Below are 19,426 nucleotides of genomic sequence, written 5' to 3'. Positions count from 1 at the left end.
CACATTAAGCCTTCTACATGCTTTGTTTCCCCTTTGCTGAGGGGCTGATGCCGTGGGCCACTCTTAGGACCAGGATGGTTGTCACCCTCTGCATTTCTAGGAAAGCCTCCCCAAGTGACTAGCCCAGGGCTTGGGCTGGGACGTGAAGGCCTGCTGAGACAAGGGGAAAAGAGAAATGCCACAGAACACAGTGGTGACATTCCACAAAGCTCTATCCCTCCTGGATGGCCCAGCTACACTGCAAGGTGTTTTTTGGGTGATGGACCCAGAACAGGGAGGTGGTGAATGGTAATAACTCATGGCCAGTTGGTCCCTGTGGGTGCCAGTGATGTGGGTTCTTAGTCAGCAACACTCCCATTTGCCCTGGATGTGAATACATGTGGGTCTCTTTCTTTGTCCCATGTTTGTTTACAGGTCTATGACTTGATAGCCCCTCTTTTCAGAGCTTTGCCTGCTGAAGGGACTCTTGATGTCTTTTTGGCATCATTCTGGGTAATCTGAATAGCTGGTTTATGAAGATTTGGGGCTGCACCTGTGGGTTCAAACATAGTCACCTTTCCAGGGCAATGTGGCCTGTGATTCCACCATGAGGCCCTCCAGGGACCCTAATGCTTTTGGTGAACAGTTAGCAATCCCTTGTTCTGGGATTAGCCCAGGGCCTCACAGCCTGCCTGAAGATCCTGTGTAGGCAGCAGGGCAGTGCTGTAGGTATAGCATCTCCTGCTGGAGTTTGTGGTGCTCAGTGGGATTTCTAGGAGTGGGGGAAAGAGTGCCATGGGCAGACAGATTGTTTCTCCATCATGCTTCAAAGCTTCAGTGAGAAGTCCCCTGTAGCTCCATGGTAGAGAGTACTTCTGTGCTATGCATTAGGTTCCAGGTTTAATCCCCACTACAACCAAAACCAAAACAGAAGTTCCATAATGAAATGGAGTCCTGGGGTTGCTCTTTTGGATCTGGGATACCTCCTAAAGGTCCACGGGTTAAACAAACAAACAATAAAGGTGGACATGTCTCTCAGAGCTACTAGGAGGTGGCAGAACCTTTAGCGCCAGGGCCTGGTGGGAGGTTTTCTACTCATTGCTGGTGTGCCTTTGAGGAGAATATTGGGGTCACACCTCTTCTGTTTCCCCTTTAGTTCAAGTCCTGGCTGTGAGGTGAACAGCTTTGCTCTCTCTCCCATGACACATTGCTTCACCACAGGCCCAAAAGCACTGGGACCAACCATGGTGGATGTGTCTAGGAACTGACTGACACTTTCCAAACCTTGAGCCAAGACGAGTCCTTTTCACATTTATGTTGGTTATCTCAGGGTGTTTGTTATAGCAATGGAAAGTGACTAATGCAGGGAACATTAGTTCCCTAACACAGCTGTCTCCATGGTGACCGCTCCCCTCACTTCCTTCTTTGCTCAAAACCATGCATGTTTTGATAGGCAAACTTATCTCTCACCTTTTTTTCCTTGTGTTTCACAAACTTAGAAAAAGCACAGAGATTCCCTGCAACCCAGACTGACTTTTTCTTACCAATGCTTAAAGTGAGAAGTGCTCTATTGGACTCACATCAAGCTGGAAAAGCCCCAGGGGCACCTCTTTCAGTGAGTTCTCGGAGAAATCCACATCCTTCAGGTGGCTTTTCCAAAAGACAGCCATTTTGTCTGGCAGAGATTCCAGGGCATTTCTGGAGGCTTTGCAACATCTCTAGGAGTTTGAGGAGAGAGAGGGAGAGTAGTAAGTAGTTTCACAATAGAAGTCTGTTTGTCAATTTGATGCCAGAAGTGAGGCTATCAGGCAGGGTTCTGTGACCATGGCTCGAGGTGAGGAGAAAGGCTTCAAATTCTCCATGCTTGTCTTGCTCTTCCCTGTGGGAGCAGGAATAGAATTTCCTGGGGAAACAAAGGTGGCTCATAGTTTTTCCTCCCTCCTCACCATCTGGCCTGTTGTTCTGGGAAATAACAGACTGACTCAGAGCTCTGTTCTTGGGAGACACAGTTTTCCCTGTGCATATGGTCAGACTAGGAATGCTTATTCTGGTGATGGAGAATTTCCTTGTTTGCAACCAGCAGCAACAAAGCACCAATATTCCTTATGTTATTCATCTGTTTCAACCAGCCAGATTATCAAGAAACAAAAACTTCATTTAGTCTGCAGCGCTGTGAACACAGACTCCTGCGGCTTTTTGTCTTAATGAACCAAAGACCTGCACCACTCCACTTTAGCATTTGTGTCTGTATGTATATCAGGTTTGTGTGTGTATACACACACATGTAGAGGTCAAAGGTTAATATTGGGTGTCTTCTCAAATAGCTCTCCACATTTTTTGTTTTTTTAATTTTGAGGCCGGGTCTCTCACTGAACCTGGGGCTCATCAATTGTCTAGACTGGCTGCCCAGACAGCTCCCAGGATCCTCCTATCCCCATTTCACAGTGCTGGGATTACAGGCACACGCTGCCTTGCCTGGCTTTTTAGAAAATATGTGTGACCCGTATGCATGTATGCTCACATGTGTGAATGCATGCATGTGTGCACATGTGTGCATGTGGAGGCCAGGGATTGATGGCAGGTGTCTTCTTAGGTTGCTCTCTGTCTTACATACTGAGCCAGGGTCCCTCACTTGAGATTATCAGAGCTCATGAATATGATTGGTCTAGCTGGCCCACTTGCCCTAGGGATCCTGTCTTTGCTTCTTGGGTGCTGGGGACATAAACCCAGGTCCTTATACTTATATAGCCAGTACTTTCCCCACTGAGCCATCTCTCCAGACCCACAGTTTTAAGTGGATTCTTGGGGATCAAGTCCTCATGTTTGTGTGGCAGGCACTTTACCAAAAGAGCCAACTCCCCATCCCGTATATCCTCCTGTGTGAGGTGCAAGCTGCTGCTGTACAAAACTATAGTGGCTACTGAGCGTCCCTAAATCCAGATCCAGACAGATTGGCTTACAGCTGGTACTGGGAGAGCATAGCCTGGCTGAGCGCTGTGGGCCTCTACTCAGCTGTGGTGTGGAGTGGCACTTGTGACACACAGCACGACCCCAAAGGAGATGAAGTGAGGACATATGGAGCGGCATACAGAGTCAACTGTGGCTTTCATGATACACACCAAAGGGCAGGACCAGGGATCGGGAAAGCTCTTCAGATTGTTTCTGGAGACATTCAGATAGCTGAGGGACTTGAAGGAGTGCATGAAGACGGCGGGGAGCTCAGTCAGCCTATTGTCAGCTAGGTCAAGTTCCTGTAGCTTCCGAAGGCCAATCCAGTTAGTAGCTGTGAGGTTATAAAAAAAAAATATATGAACTGTCAAAAGTATCCCAAACAGCCAGGCGTTGGTGGCACACGCCTTTAATCCCACCACTCAGGAGGCAGAGGCAGGCAGATCTCTGTGAGTTCAAGGCCAGCCTGGTCTCCAGAGCGAGTGCCAGGATAGGCTCCAAAGCTACACAAAGAAACCCTGTCTCGAAAAACCAAAAACCAAAAAAAAAAAAAAAAAAAAAAGTATCCCAAAGTATCCCAAACAGCAAGATAGTGGCTAATGACACTGGGTCATTGATGGAGGCACTTACCATTTTCTTCTTCAAACAAGCGCTCCAGATAGTTTTTGGAAGCAGTCAGTTTTTGAAGTTTTGAGAGGTGCAAGAATCCAGGCGGAAGGTGGGACAGCTTGTTGCTGGAGATGTCGATTTCAAGTAACCTGGGGCCAGGGACAAGGGAGTTAGGGAAGAGCAACAGCAGTACTTAAAGATTTCTCTGCAGGCAAGGCTTTCCCCACACACACAGTTTACAAAGCAAGTGGGAATCTTGGCTTTTTACTTATTTGGTGAACTGTTATGACAATGGAATCTGACTTTGGTAGGTCCTGGTTCTTCAGAACATCCAGGGATTAAAACCTTTGCCCATGCGAAGCGACTCATGCCCCAGGGCTGCTCAGAGGCCTCGGAGCAACCTGTTGGGGCTTTCAGGTTCACCCATCTGAGCCAGGTTAAGGAGGCTGCTCAGATAACATTTGCTCTTCACATTTTTGGTTTGTAAAACTCATTTATGGGGCCTGGGGACTAACCGCAAGCTCTTTCTAACACCCTTGTCTCTTACAACATTTGAACCCCCAATCTATTATTTTTTAAAAATTCTATGTATTTACTATGTGTATGCATTCACCCATGTGAACCAATGACATCCCCCAGGTGGGAGACAGAGGACATCTTTCAGGAGTGAGTTTTCTCTGGCCAATATGTAGGTTCCAGGACATCAGGCCTGTCAGCAAGCACCTTTACTTACTGGGCCATCTTCCAGCCGCAGCCTTAGCTTTGTAGTCAGCTCAAATATTTTCCTCAATGAAGCCTTGTGCATACACACCCTAAATAAGATCAAGTACAGTCCTGCCTGTGATGGTTCATCATGCTTGGCAAAACTTGATGAGAAACAAAACTCCTGGGTGTGTCTGTGAGGGATTATCTGGATTAGGTGTGATGAGGTGGGAAGGGCCACCTTGTATGTGTGTGGCACCATTCCATGGTTGGGGACCAGTAAGTAGTCATTGCTTTCTGCTTCCTGACTACAGATGCAGTGTGACCAGCTACTGATGCAATGTGACCAGCTACACCTGCACTGTGCCCAGCTGCTGATAGTGTGACCAGGTGCAACTGCAGTGGGACTAGCTAACAATGCAGCATGACCAGCTGCGGATGCAGTGTGAACAGCTACAGATACAGTGTGACCAGCTACCAATGCAGTGTGAACAGCTACAGATACAGTGTGACCAGGTACCAATGCAGTGTGAACAGCTACAGATACAGTGTAACCAGCTACCAATGCAGTGTGAACAGCTACTGATACAGTGTGACCAGGTACCAATGCAGTGTAAACAGCTGCACCTGCAGTGTGACCAGCCTCCTTTGACCCTGCAGCCATGCCTTTTCCACCACAATGGACTGTCTCCTTCAAACTGTGAGTCAGAATAACCCTTCCTTCTTTAAGCTGTCAGGGTATTTAGTCACAACAATGAGAAAAGCAATTCATAGATGTCCTTCCCCTCCCACGACACCTCAGGGCTCAAGGCTCTAGGTAAGACAGGCAGCCATCCAGTGCCTGGTGTTCATGTGTGGCCACATTCCCAGAGTTGACCCTTTCCTCAGGCCCACCCAGCTTTTTCTGGGAGGTGGGACAACCCCTTCTACCACGCCTGGAAGCTTCTATTGTGCAGGACACAGTTGTATATTTGGAAGAAACATCTCTGCACAGCTGTGGATGAATCTTTAGCCCAGACCTCCTGTTGAGATCTCTCTGGCTCATTAGATGTCAGAGGCCTTGATGCCTTCCTTGCTCATTAGCTTGCGGAAGAGAAAGCAGTCCTTTCACTACCGCCACAAGCTCGTTTTCAAAAACACAGAATTCAACCACGGAACCTGCATGGGAGGGTGACTCTGATGGGCAGGGCACAGAAGGCCTTGTCCACACCCCTGGGCCCACCTGGAGCAGATGATTTCATCAGATGACTGTACGCAGGGCAGCTCCCCCAGGTGGTTGTCTGAGAGGTTCAGTTTCTTCAGGTTGATGAGTCCCCAGGGGATGATGGAGGGGAGTGAAGGCAGGCAGTTGGAGGAGAGGTCGAGCTCTGTGATCTGACAGGATATGTCTAAGAGCCAGTCCAGGTCCACCCAGGGCAACCTAAGATGTGACCATTTCACACGAAGTGCCTGTGGTGGGACAGCAAGGGACAGCACAGTGAGTCTGGGCCCAAGATGGGCCTGGAATGAAATGTTCAAGTGAGGCCCTGGCCTGAGGTGCCGGGATCATATCTACCTTGTCTCCCCAGCTTCCACCAAGGCCGTTAGCACAAGGAGGTAGCTAGTATGATCTGTACAAGTCACCTGCTCATGGCTCCAAGTCACCTCCAGAGTGTGCTGGTGGGCTTACAACCAACCCTTGAGAGCTTCTCGGAAGGGTACGGCACAGCAGCAATGGCTTGTGGGTACAAAGGAGGCCCACTGAGGCTTGGAGGGCCTCTTCTCCGACAGGGTCCTACATGGTCTACAATCTCTTTTCTTGATTCACTAGGTGTGATCGAGGCAGCCATTGTCTGCAGCCACCTGGCCCTGTGCCAGGCCACACTTTGGGTTGGCCGCTTCCAGCTGAAAGGCCACACCAAATAGAAATCTGGAACGCTGGTTCACAGCCCGAAGCAAGAAACCAAGCCTCTTAGCAAATAGCCCAGGAAGCCAGCTAGCCAGTGACATCTACAGCAACAACTTTCTTCTGTAACAGCCAAACTATGACTCTATTAGTAACAGACAGCTTCCCTAATTTTTGGGCCTGCTTCCAGTTCAGGTGAAACCAAGAAAGCTGGGTGTGGCCCCTGTACAGTTACACAAGGGTCCTGCTTCCAGAAGTGTCTCCAGCTCCCCAGACAGTAGCCTCCGGTGGCTATCTCCATCATAGAACCTCCCGTGGTTCTGTTTTGAGGCTCACCCACTCCTCTGTGCTCTGAGTCTCTACCACATGGGAGCAACAGCCCAAACCCTTTGCTGTGGCAAGCCCAGAACATGTTCCTTATTAGGCTTGCTTTTCTTTTCAAGGGGAAGTCAGAAATCCCAGCGGTTTGCTATGGTTGGGCAGCAAATGGGCCCTGGTTAAATACATAGAATAAGGTTTTCCTCTGACTTCAGGGTTATTAAAGAATGGAGGACTCAATTGGGTTTCTGGGGAGAAGAAATCTGTTTTTTGGCTTGTTTAGTCAAAGCAACTGGAAATCAATAACAAAAAATTACAGGTCCAGAAATATAAACAAAAATTAGTGTTTCACAAATGTAAGAACCACACGAACTGTGGGAAAGGTACCAATAATGTGGGCTAAGTCGGCCTTTGCAATTGGCAGCAGCTGAGAGGTGACCATATCTAGCCACTAGGTGGTGCTGTGTACATTGTCTTTAGCTCCCTTTAGCCAAATCCTGGACCAGCTGTGTGCCTGCCCTTCTCAGGGAATGACCTCCTACCTTCATCTCCCTCTTCATCAGTTTAGATGAAGAAGGATGAACAGCTAAGGTCCAGAGAGAGAGGCGTCTTAGCCTTAGCTAATTTTGTTAGGTAAGCCACTCAATTGCTCTGGCTTGACTTTTTATTTTTTTCCTACTGTCTTTTCCCTATGTACTTTAAATTTTTTTGTTTGTTTTTTTGTTTTTTTGTTTTTTCAATGCAGGGTTTCTTTGTGGATTTGGAGGCTGCCCTGGAACTAGCTCTTGTAGACCAGGCTGGTCTGGAACTCACAGAGATCCACCTGCCTCTGCCTCCCTAGTGCTGGGATTAAAGGCGTGCACCACCAACGCCTGGCTTGTACTTTAAATTTTTAAGTTTGGAAAAATCTAAAATCTACCAAAGAGCTGAACTAGGATCCAATGGACCCCACAGACCTAGAGTCACCAACCACTAAAGTAGCATCACATTGGCTATCCATCTCCCAAATCATTCCAAACACAGACCCATATACTCTCAAGGCTGGGGAGATGGCTCTGTGGTTAAGAGTACTTGCTGGTCTTGAGGAGGATATAAGTTTGGTCCCCAGCACTCTCATGTTGGGTGGCTCACATGTGCTTGTAACTCCAGCTTTGGGGGGGGATCCTATGCCTTTAGATCTGAAGGCACTTGAATTCATATACATATCACCCCCCACAACATAATAAAATTATTTTAAAACAAACAAAAAACCCTCTTTACTTTTTGCTGAACCATTTGTGAGTGGTACAACATGGCATGTATCTATTGCAGTGATGAAACACCATGAGCAAAGCAAGTTGGGAAGAAGGTTTCTTCCACATCACTGTTCGTCACTGAAGGAAGTCAGGACGGGAACTCAAACAGGGCAGGATCCTGGAGGCAGGAGCTGATGCAAAAGCCATGGAGGGGGTGCTGCTTACTGGTTTGCTCCCCATAGCCTGCTTTCTTACAGAACCCAGGACCGCCAGCCCAGGGGTGACACCACCCACCATAGGCTGGGCCCTCCCTCCTCAATCACTAATTAAGAAAATGCCTTGCAGACTGATCTTATGGAGCCATTTTCTCAATTAAGGCTCCCTCCTCTCCAATGACTCTAGTTTGTGTCAGGCTGACATAAAACTAGCCAGGACAGCATGCCACCCTAATCACTTTGACACACAGCTTAGTGAAACAGGAATCTTTTCATATAGAACATTTGTTCTTCAAGCCGTGTAACAGTGGCACATGGTTATCCAGTCCATGGCCTTGTTCAAGTATCTGCCATTGCCCTGAAATGGTTTTAAAAACTATTTTGTGTTCTGATCTAGGAGTTTTTTCCTTTCTTCAATCTGGAATCATCCTCATGGCTTTAGGGATATTCTGACTCTGACACTGCAATTTGCCAAATCACCCCACTGTCTTTAGAGAAAAATATTCCAATCCCGCCTGGCTAAACGTTGTGTAAGTGGCATAGGTGTTCATTGAGACTGAGGTTAAACATCTTAGGCAAAGGCTGGAGACAGCTTTATGTTCTTCCCATCAAATCCCACGAGGGGGCATCAGACACCAGGTGATTCTACCTCTGGGGCCTGATTTGATTTCAGGTCAAGGTAGTGCCTGGTAAAGGTCCATTTGACCCTTTATGCCTCATAAGCACTATGCAGGGTGATTTGTGTGTGTGTGTGTGTGTGTGTGTGTGTGTGTGTGTGTGTGTGTGTGTGTGGTGTACCTACATAATTGCTTTGACTTTGAGTGGGTTCAACATTGTCAATCTTGGCCTGAATCAATTAATACAATGTGGTTGCCAAGTGATATTTTCCCCAAACTACCTTGCTATTTTCACTGTCTCTCATTCTTTGTGTAAGAGTGTCTTCCATACCCCCAGGTACTCACCTCATGAAATCGTCCCTTAAATGAGTTGTCAATTCTTTAAAGTGTTTCAATTCATTATCATTACACTTTTTTTGGATGCCCAAGTGTCCCAGCTGGTCCAGGAGGATATTCCCTGTGAGGGTGACTTTTCCCGGTCACTGGGGTGATAATTCCTGGCAAAACCAGATGCTTCAGGTTCCTCTGATGCTGTCCAGGGCAAGTCCTGGCCTTAGCTCTGATTCTCATTCAAGGAAAATGCTACTTAGAAACCAAGATGTGGACATTAGGTGTGCTAATCACTACTGGGGTAGTGCCACTTCTCTACCCAGTGGCTGGATACAGCTCTGTGGTTACACCCATCATCCTGATACCTAGACAACTGGACTGCCCTTTACCTTAGCAGGACATTGCTGGCTTTAATCTAATACAAAATCAGTTTGGGAATTCTGTTACCTGTCTGAATTCTGCTACCCCTGCAAATGGCCTGTTTTCTGTTGGTTAGAAAAACCAAGCTGAGCTTAGGGGATTTCTAAGGAAAAGAACTCAGTCTGGTGCATGGTTCTGGAACAGCAAGGCATAGCCTTGTCTCAGTCCTGGGGAGACACTCCCTGGCAACCTCTCAGTACAGCAGGTAGCTCCTGGTGGAAGGAAGGGAGGGAGGCAGACAATAGGATCAGAGAGGAATCACAGGCTAGCTTTCAATAACCACTCACTGCCTGAACCCGGCATTGATTCCTTCTGAGTGTGATGCTTCCAATGACCTGAAGACTTTCTGCCATGTCCCTGCTTTGAAAAGTCCTACCATCTCTGGAAACTTCTAGGCTAGGGATTAGTTCTCCAGCACATAACCCTTGGAGGACAAAGCATATTCACCATAGAACCCCTTTCTTTATCTCCCAGATGGAGCATATGTTTCCATTACAGAAGAGGGTCACCACCTTGTTTGATGCTGTTGTACAGAAGTTTTCTTGTATAGTGCTGAGTGTGTCCACTGTTCTGTCAGACAATCAGGGAGTTTTGGGTTCAGAGGTGAACATGTGTGTTGTGTACGCTCAAGTACATATGTGCATGCATTTGCGAGCCTCTGGCTGCCTTAGCTCAAGTTTCTTGATCTTCATGGACTCATGAGTAAATGATGAGACCACTTAGCAGAGAAATGATGCTTGTATGGAAACCTGTGCTTGTTTCACAGTGACCATACTTTTAGAAGAAAATCACTCACATAGAGAAGTGCACTGTGTATCACTGACTTCACAAGACCCAAAGGAGAGGGGGCATAACTGTTGTTGCCAGTTCTTCAAGCTCTTTCTAGGTCCCACCACCACAAGTTTCTTCACAACTGACATCTGATAAACTCATGCCCAGAGAGAAGGGATAAAAGAAGTCTGAAGGTAGGACAACATTGTTGTGGAATATTACTTCAACTGTGTTAAGGTGTGTTGCTTTTGTTTAAGCTGCATTTGTTTAATTACATAAAGGTATTTTTGTTGTTTCACCTTGCTTGCCTAAGACACCTGATTGGTCAAATAAAAAGCTGAAGAGCCAGTAACTGGGCAGTAGAGGAATAGGCAGGGCTGGTGGGCAGAGTGAACAAGTAGGAAGAGAAATCTAGACTCTAGGGAAGAGAACAAGATGCGAGAGAATGAGCGAGAAAGACAAGGAGATGCCACCCAGCCAGGCAGCCACCAGACAGACAGACATGGAGTAGGACATACAGAATGAAAGAAATGTTAAAAGATCTGAGGTAAAACTTAGATGAGGAGAAACATGTTAATTTAAGTTATAAGAGCTAGTGGGATGAGCATAAGTTAAGGCCAAGTATTCATAACTAATTATAAGTCTCCATGTCATGATTTGGGAGCTGGTTGGTGGCCCAAAAGAAAGTCTGTTATGTGACATACTTGGGAGACAGATGGACTTGTAGAGTGATGTGTGCTGAGTGAGATGGGGCCTGTTGTAGACAAACGCCGAAGCCTTCCACTTGGTCTTGGGTTACACTGAAAATTTAGATTAACAGTTTTTTATTATTGTTTCTGGTACACAGGCACCCAGGGTACTTAAGTGTTCGTAGGTGCCAGAGAAAGAGGACAAAGAACACAAAATGACAATGACATCCATGCACTTGACAGAGACAGGTACAGCACCACAGTGCTCATTGCTTTTTTGTGTCAGTCTGGGCAAAATCACCACAAACCAGGCTCCAAGGGAGCACAGCCAGCCATTGCATAACCCTGTCCCAGTGTGCTGAACCAAGAGATCAAAAGCAGCGGGCACTGGACTGCTCTACAGTTCAGCAGTCAAGCCACATGCACCGGGGGCACAGATGGAAAACGTCCTGGTGTTTGTCTCCAAGCCTTTCAAATGCTGGCCAAATGAAGGGGAGTCCAAAAGAAGCTCTGCTTCCCTGCAGAAGCTCCAAGTGATGGCCTGGAAAGCTGTTTTCCAAGGTGGTAGTGGGGACTCAGGTTGTTAAGGGGTCAGGTGAGAGGTTAGTGAGATGCTCAGTGGATAGAAGTGCTTGCCATGCAAGTCTGAAGACCTGAGTTTGATTCCCAGGCACTCATGTAAAGATGGAAGGAGAAAACTGCCAAGTCTCTGTACAGGAAGTCTTCTGATAACTGGGATATGCCCTGGGGGATGATATTGGGACGTGCAAGCCCTATTCCCTTCTTTTCAATTCCCAGTCATGAGTCAAATGACTCCATCACTGACTCCTAAAAGCTGTCCTCAGATCTCCACATTCATGCCACACAAAAGTACTGTACACACACTATTTCGCACACACACACACACACACACACACACACACACACACACACACACTAATACATAAAAATAAAAAGTTTTAAAGGGTTGTGCTTAAAGAGTGTTGTAGAGTAGTCCTGATCTGGAAATGGATGATCTGGAGGGGCATTATCTGACTTGATATGTTCTAGAAGCTTCTGGCTACAAAGGTATATTTACTTCCAAATACTTTTACTATATTTTATTCATTTTGTGTATGTTGTGCACATCTACGTGAGCATGAGCATCACAGCACACGTGTGGAGGTCAGAGGACAACTTGAAAGGATTGGTTCTCCCTTTCTACCATGTGGGTCCTGAAGATGGAACCCAAGTTGTTAGGCTTTGAGGCTAGAACCTTGACCCAGTGAACCATCTAGGCGGTCCTTACTTTTATTTTTATGTCACTGCAACTCTATTGGCTAAAGAAAAAAAATATTCAAAGAAGGACTGGAGTCTCCGATGGTTTTCGCTTAGTAATGAGCCTCCAGTGGCAGAGGCTGGAGAACAAGTCCGGGACAGTCATGGAAAAGGACTTGGCTTGAGACTGGCTTGGTCCTGTGGGGGGCCACCTGGTAGAGCGCACTCTTGATGCTTGTTCCTTATCGGGACTCTGCTGCCCCTCAGGGCAGAATTCCTAGTCTGCCTCCCCTGTTACCCTGTTAATGTTGGTTACCTCATTGGACTCACAGCTGAGTCTGGACTCTATCCCCTAGAGACTATAAACCCCTTGATGAGACAGAGCACTGCTCAGTGCATCAGGACATAACATACCTTGAGAGGCAATCAACAGAGGTGTGTTCATTTATGGCATGGATATTAAAATGGGGGAACACACAGAACACTCTATCTAGGATTTCGAGTTTGTTCTTTGCCCACAACAACCCTTGGACTTTCTGTGTTGAGCAAAGGTTCTCAGATGTTGTCTAAGACAGCTTCTCTTCAGTGTGGGCATTAGGGGCTTCAGAATGGTGAGAGGAACTTTATTTCAGCCTGTGGTTGGGTGACTTGTTAAAAAGCCCCAGGAAAACTGTAACCTGTAACCAGTCAGGCAGAGCCAGAAGGCACTGTGGTTCAGATCTGGAATAGCCTTGAGATCTAGTGACAAGGGTCTTATCTCTAGCATGCTACTGGGGGGGGGACCAGAAAGTGGGACTTGGTGGGACGTCTTCTGGTCATCAGGGCATGCCCTTGAGGAGGATGTCTGGACCCAGTCCCACCTCTTCTGGTCTCTTTCTTTCAGTTTCCAGCCAGGAATCAAATGGCTTCCCCTGCTGCACTCTCACTGTGGTGCCAAGCCAAGACAACGGGGCCAAATGATCATGGCCTGAAAGCTCTGAAGCCTTGAGCCAAAGCAAACCTTCCTTTCATATAAGTTGGCTTCTCTTGGATATCCTGTTATAGTAAAGGAAATCTAACTAATGATAAGGAATCAAACCTGAGAATCCAGATCATTCCATTAACAGACACCAATGATTAGGTTCCATTCCCATGACAAACGTGGCTGTAGGAGACAACTGATTCCCACAAGTTGTCCTTTAACTGCCATGTGTACTGTGGTGTGTGCGTGCACAGCCAAGTACACACACACGTACACACACACAGACATAAATTCAATAAAATGTTTTAGAAAAGACCATAAGTGACACCTTTGTGGGAAGCAAAATGAAGAAATCGATTTTGAAAAACCAAAGGACACCGGTTGAGAGAGTAGGTGAGAAAACAAGTTTACCAGGTAAAGGAAGTGATGTAAAGTTGGCCACCCAGTCTGGGCAGAGCCTGTGAAAACCTGTGGTGTACAAGAAAAGTTAAAAAAGAATATCTGCTTCAGAGAGCAGAGAAGGTAGATATTAAAAGAGGGGTAGAGGAGCTCCTCCTAATCTTGAAAGGGGCTACTCCATTAATTGAATGATTTAAGGAAAAATTAATCCATTCTTATGAAAGGACACCCACTAAACTATATTGTGTCAGACATAATATATTCAGCTGCCAATATCATATAAAGTAGAGGAAGCATTACCATAGAAACAAGATAATTGAAAAATGTTAAATACAAAAATAACTCACAATCCAAGGTTAACGGTACATTTTAAAAAAAGCGACTTCAGCTGTCTGTTCTTGTAAGTTACTGTGATGGTTAATGTCAGTCACGGACTGGATGAAGGAATCCATAGAAACTCGGTAGAGCATGCCTGATTGTGTCTGTGAGGGTTGGAAGGAGATCAGTGGGAACAGAGCATCTGTCTTCAGTGTGGCCAGGTGTCATCCTACCAGCCAGGGACTGAGAAAGACTGAACAGTAGAAGTCAGTTTCTTTGTCTGCTTCAGCCTGTGACATTCCCCTTGTCCTCATTGACAGCAGAAATCCAAGCCTGGGGGCCTCTTAGCCCTTTACTCCAGGTTTCCTCTGGGTTCTCAGTCCTTCACACTAAACTTAGCTATGCTAAACTCAGCTATGCTATCCATGGCCTCCAGCATGAAGAAAGAGTCAGGGGCTGTTCAGTCTCCACAGTTACATGACGCAAGTCCCCTAGTGAGGCCACACTCATCTACCCATCTATCTGTCCATCCATCCATCTATCCATTATTTATCTATCATCTGTTCATCTGTCTACCTATCTATAAATCTGTTTATCATATCTATCATGTCTGTCCATCCATCTATCACTATTATTTCCATCTATCCATCATTATTATTTATGTGTCATCCACATCTATCATCCATTCTTTTACACCTATAATCTGCCCATCCACCCTACTGGCTCTGCTATCTTAGGAGCCCCGACTAACGCAAGCACAATCAGGACTAATGATTAGATGATGGCACTGCTCACCAGCTCCTTGCAGTACCCATGAAGCACTGTCACCTGACCATTTACAGCATCCCTGCAAGGCCAGTGCAATATGTACAGAAAGAACTCCAGAGGTGACCCAGTCCTGTAACAGACTTGGCTCGCAATTTATATGCCTAGTGTTTGATACCGTTGCCTCTCTACTACACCTGAATGCTTGTGGGGCTATGGAAAAACTGACAGTCATCCAAAGGCTCCTAGGACATCAGAGTGACAGGTGGTGATAAAAGACGAATTATTACAACCCCAAAATACAATGACGCTAACTCTTTTGTCCTGACACAGGACAAAAGAGATAACAGAGAAGTCAATGAAAGTGCAGGAAAAAATGACAGTAGCCCATGAAAGATGAAATGTGCAAAGGACCCATGGGGAATTACAAAGCTATACATCATGTACTAGAGGGAGACCACCAAAGAGCAGAGGCCAGAGAATGGGTTCTGTTTTCACACAGGGACCTTCTCATCGATTGGTTAAACTCCGAAATACAAAGGGAAAGAAACTTAGAAAGGCGGGCTTGCAGCATAGCTCGTCCCTTTCCCTACTACATAGCTTATGCCTAGACAAAGGCAAAGTCAAGCAATGACCAGCCAGGAGAAGAGGGTTAAACAGTGCCCAACTATTTGGATACCACAGTATCCCCCCTTTAAATAGTGTGTGGCAAGGAGAGGAAAATCCCACACACGACAATAGTATGGGAATTTAGGGCAAAGAAGAGTCTCAATGAGCAGAGAACACATCGAGAAACACCATAATGTTCTGTGCTCACTCAGCACTGGGAGATGGAAGAACACAGAAAAGCAAAGGCAGCCCAGGCTAAAACGGAAAACAAAGATGAAGGGAAAACAAGAGCTTGACCAGAAAAATCAAGTTGAGGATCTCTCAAAAACCAATGAAGCTGATGGCCATTGATAAGCTTAAAAATAAGCACACTCACTTCCTAATGGGATCTGAGGCTGGCTCAGTGGGGGAGTCAGGTCAAGTACTGCAAACCTGGGCAAAAGCTTATGGCTTGGGAGGCCAGAGGCTCAAGGGGGAACCTTCTAGCACTGCTTTGCTAAACGGCCATGTGGAACTAACTGCCTTCTAAACATTTAGGGTTATGCCCTTGTTCTCAACTTTGGGCAGTGATGCTTCTTTTGCCTTGGGCAGCTGGTGGACGTTCTGAGAATAAGCGGGTGTCAAGTGCCCAGCCCTAAATGGGACATCTATTCCATCCCTCCTTGCAAGTGCAGGGAATATAGTGTGACAGGGGCAGAGGTAAATGTAAAGTAGGGTGGAGAGGATGGCCATAAAACACCATCTTTTGGATATGACATGACCGCTGCATCCTGACCTCACTAAACCTATGGCTACTTGCTCAAGATCACAACAACATGATCAGAGACTCAGCGGGTTACAGTGTGTGTGTGTGTGTGTGTGTGTGTGTGTGTGTGTGTGTGTGTGTGTATGCGCACGTGTTTAGGAGAAATGGGAGGTGGGAGGAGTTGGGGGTGCATCTAGTCAGGATACATCGCATACATGCATGGAATTGTTAAGGATAAATAAAAGGTATTTTAAAACAGAAAATATACAAGTACTTAATAATATTGGAGTAAAAATGGCAGTACAAAAATTGATCTAAAATTGTTCTTTAAAAAATGGGAAATTTTGAGTTGGGTGGTGGTGGTGCATACCTTTAATCCTAGCACTCAGGAGGCAGAGACAGGCGGATCTCTGTGAGTTCGAGACCAGCCTGGTCTACAAAGCAAGTTCCAGGACAGGCTTCAAAGCTACAGAGAAACCTTGTCTCAAAAATAAATAAATAAATAAATAAATAAATAAAATATGGGAGATTTTGTTGTTAGCCAGGGCTAGCAAGCCCCTGACTATACTGAAAAAAAGGACTTACAAAAAATAAAAATCCCCAAAGTGACACAATAAAAGTGAACATGTAATGACCATGTACCCAAGGGAGATAACTACAGAACCATTCCCAAAGGTCCTAATTCAATATAAATTGTTCTCAAGTAAAAGTTTAAAAAACAAACAGTTCCCATGTTGTGTAAATGGTTCCTTAATACAGCTGCTCATTTCATTTTATGAGTCAAAGCTAGGAATTCTGCAAGAGCCATCAAAATTCCAGGCCAACTGCATGTGTGCACATGGATGTAGAAACTGCTATAATAACATCTTTAAAAGTAGAATACAATTTAAGCTAAACTCAACTATTTCAATCCAAGGCCAAGTCACATCTCTCCAGAAACCCAGAATGATGATAAGCAAGACCCTGACAAGCACAGTTCATTTTATGAAGGAAAGAGATCACAGTGCATTCTTAAGTCAAGCCGTATGCTAGATGCTTCCCTGGAAAGCCTGGCTCTGTCTTCACTAGTTCTCCTTGTCCACCCTGGTGATAGAACCCAGGGCCTCTTGCATGCCAGGCAAACACTTTACACCGAGCCCCTAAAGTTCTTAATAAGTTAGAGGGTCTCCAAGCCAATCTTGCCCTTTTATAGTATACACTTTTAACCCCCAGAGGCAGAGGCAGGCCGATCTCTGTGAGTTCAAGCCCAGCTTGGTCTCCAGAGCGAGTTCCAGGACAGCCAGGGCTACACTATTAAACTGTAGGTAATTTATAAGAAATCTACCACTACTCTGCTAACAGTTAGTTGAGGAGAAAAAGCAAGAAATGAAAATTCTTGTGTGGTTAGCAAAGATCCTTAACTTACTATTAAGAGCCTCCTCAGGTTCTTCCAAGATTTCTGCCTCACAATTATGTGAGAGATTAAAGCATAATATTTAGCAGAGTACATTTAAGATATGATATCATTTATAAATAGAACGGATATTACTTAAAATTTAGAAATTCACGAATGTCTATTTATTCAGCCAATTATCCACCCATTCACCCATTTAATCATCTACCCATCCATGTAATCATCCATCCATCCATCCATCTGTCCATCAGTCCTTCTGTCCCCCACCCACCCATTCATCTAACTATCTAACTCATTCATTCATGCATCCCATGATCAACCCATCACCCACCCACTCATTCATCCAATCACCTACTGATTCATGCATACATCCCATGATTCATACATACATACATACAACCATGTACCAAGCATGTTCAGGATCTATACTGAATGGCAACCACGGGATGAGCAAAGGTGGCCAGGGACCCTGTTTCAGGAAGCCTCTGGCTGGGTGGTGGGATTGGTGTTAAATAGGAATGTTATCCTAAGAGTCAACTTTAGATGTTGTCAAGAATAAAGCAGACAGGAAGCTCTGAGATAAGAGATGGTATGTGTTCACACTGTGCATTAAGGAAGACCTTCTTGAGGATGTTGTATGGGGCTGAGGATTGCAGGGTGCAGGACTCGGGGACAAAATGCAGTGTTTTGAGTGTTGAGAAGGCAGGGACATTTTCCTGGCAGGGATATTCATGATCAACATAGTTTTTCCTGCTATTGGAATTTGGGGTTGGCCCCTCAATTTTCCTTCTTCTAAATAGCAGGATTTGGCTGTTGGTGGAAATCACTATATATGTCTTTTGAGTTATGTCCCACAGATAGATTTGAGAAATGAAATACCAAATTCAGAAGTTTACTGAAAAAAAGTTTGTCTTTGTCACATGATACCAATTACTTTGGCCCATATGGAACCAATCTGCAATGCCAGGAGCATGACACTGGCGTGCCGACTGCTCTGGGCCCTGAGCAATTCTGTTTATTTGTGATAGCTTAGTAGGTGTGTGACATGCTTTAATTTTTGTCCCATGATTGCTAAGAAGCTTGTGCATATTTTCCTGTGGTGGTTTGCTATCTGAGTCTTCTCACATGTGAATTCACAGATTATTTTTTGTTTGTATCTAGTGGGGACCCATAACCAAAGTGACTGCAGAGGTGTGGGTGTGGCCAGGCTGCTGTGGAGTCCTAAGCATAGCAGATGACTCATAAACCCTGGCTGAATTATATTAAATTAATCCTAATTGATGAGAAGGTATCAGTCATATACATTAATGATGTATTTTGGATTTAAATTTTTGTCACTTTGCTTTCTATTCCTTTGTTTTGTTGAGCAGGTGTTTCCCTGTGTTGCCTAGGCTGTTCTGGAACTCCTGGGCTCAATTCTCCTTCCCCAGCCTCCCAATTAGGTGAAAGTCAGATACGATCTTCAACAGCTATATTATCCCTTTTTAAAAAGACTTATTTTTAAAATGACCTTTAGCATAAATAATTTTACTATTTAAATGCATCCATATTATATCTGATTATATGTCTTTATATTTGGAAGTATGCTTTTAACATTTGGGAATGTCAAACCATCTTCCTTTTTAAAAATATAATTGATGTGTTTTTCAATATTTATGAGATAGATGGATGTCGGATAATTCCAATGAATTTCTCAAGCTTAGTCCTAGCTTGTCTGCCGTCTACCTGCACAGTGATTAAACGAAACCGACATTTGTAATGCCTCTTACTCACTTTCTTACTCTTCGTGTGTTTGTGTTTTCCAGTTCGCCGTGTAAGATCAAGTACCAGTTTTCTGCACGTCCAGTATATCAATCATTTTCTTTGCTTTTAATTAAATATGAGCAATTTATGTAACTACTGCTTTATATTCAAGCTTTTAAAACTGTGGCTTGTGACCCCATGTGGGGCCATGAGATTGAACATGGGGGTGGCTGGGGGAGGGGAGTCACGAACCTTTGGCAGCAGTAAAAGGCTTCTGAATATGTAATGACTGAAAAGCAGCTCCAAATAGAATGCGTTTTGAACTTGAGCTGTTTCTAGCAGAGCAACTAGGGCTCGGCTGTGTGGTGTCACGTGACTTCATTACAGCCTCAGGTGGAAGCACATGACACAGGCACTTTGCACAGAGCGCTGTCCCAGCACACCAATAGAAGCTCCTGAAACACCTCAGCCTGGAGACTGGACTATTATGAAATGCAATGCTCTTTACTACATATAC

At 45.3% G+C, this 19,426-nt stretch overlaps 1 protein-coding gene across 1 annotated transcript in view; it reads right to left on the bottom strand.

Moving 5' to 3' along the window:
* The window catches only part of Lrrk1 (leucine rich repeat kinase 1), a 150,006-nt gene that overhangs the window by 50,640 nt on the left and 79,940 nt on the right, over positions 1–19,426 (bottom strand). Inside the window, exons 7-10 of the mRNA XM_027408101.2 lie at positions 5,462–5,688; positions 3,559–3,686; positions 3,099–3,262; positions 1,560–1,697 (exon numbers count right to left, since the gene is read on the bottom strand). Of these exons, the coding sequence (XP_027263902.1) occupies positions 1,560–1,697; positions 3,099–3,262; positions 3,559–3,686; positions 5,462–5,688 (657 nt within the window). The remainder of the gene's footprint in view (positions 1–1,559; positions 1,698–3,098; positions 3,263–3,558; positions 3,687–5,461; positions 5,689–19,426) is intronic.

This window comes from Cricetulus griseus, chromosome 3 (assembly GCF_003668045.3).
Source record: "Cricetulus griseus strain 17A/GY chromosome 3, alternate assembly CriGri-PICRH-1.0, whole genome shotgun sequence".
Taxonomy (NCBI): domain Eukaryota; kingdom Metazoa; phylum Chordata; class Mammalia; order Rodentia; family Cricetidae; genus Cricetulus; species Cricetulus griseus.
This window is presented reverse-complemented; position numbering and strand designations above follow the sequence as displayed.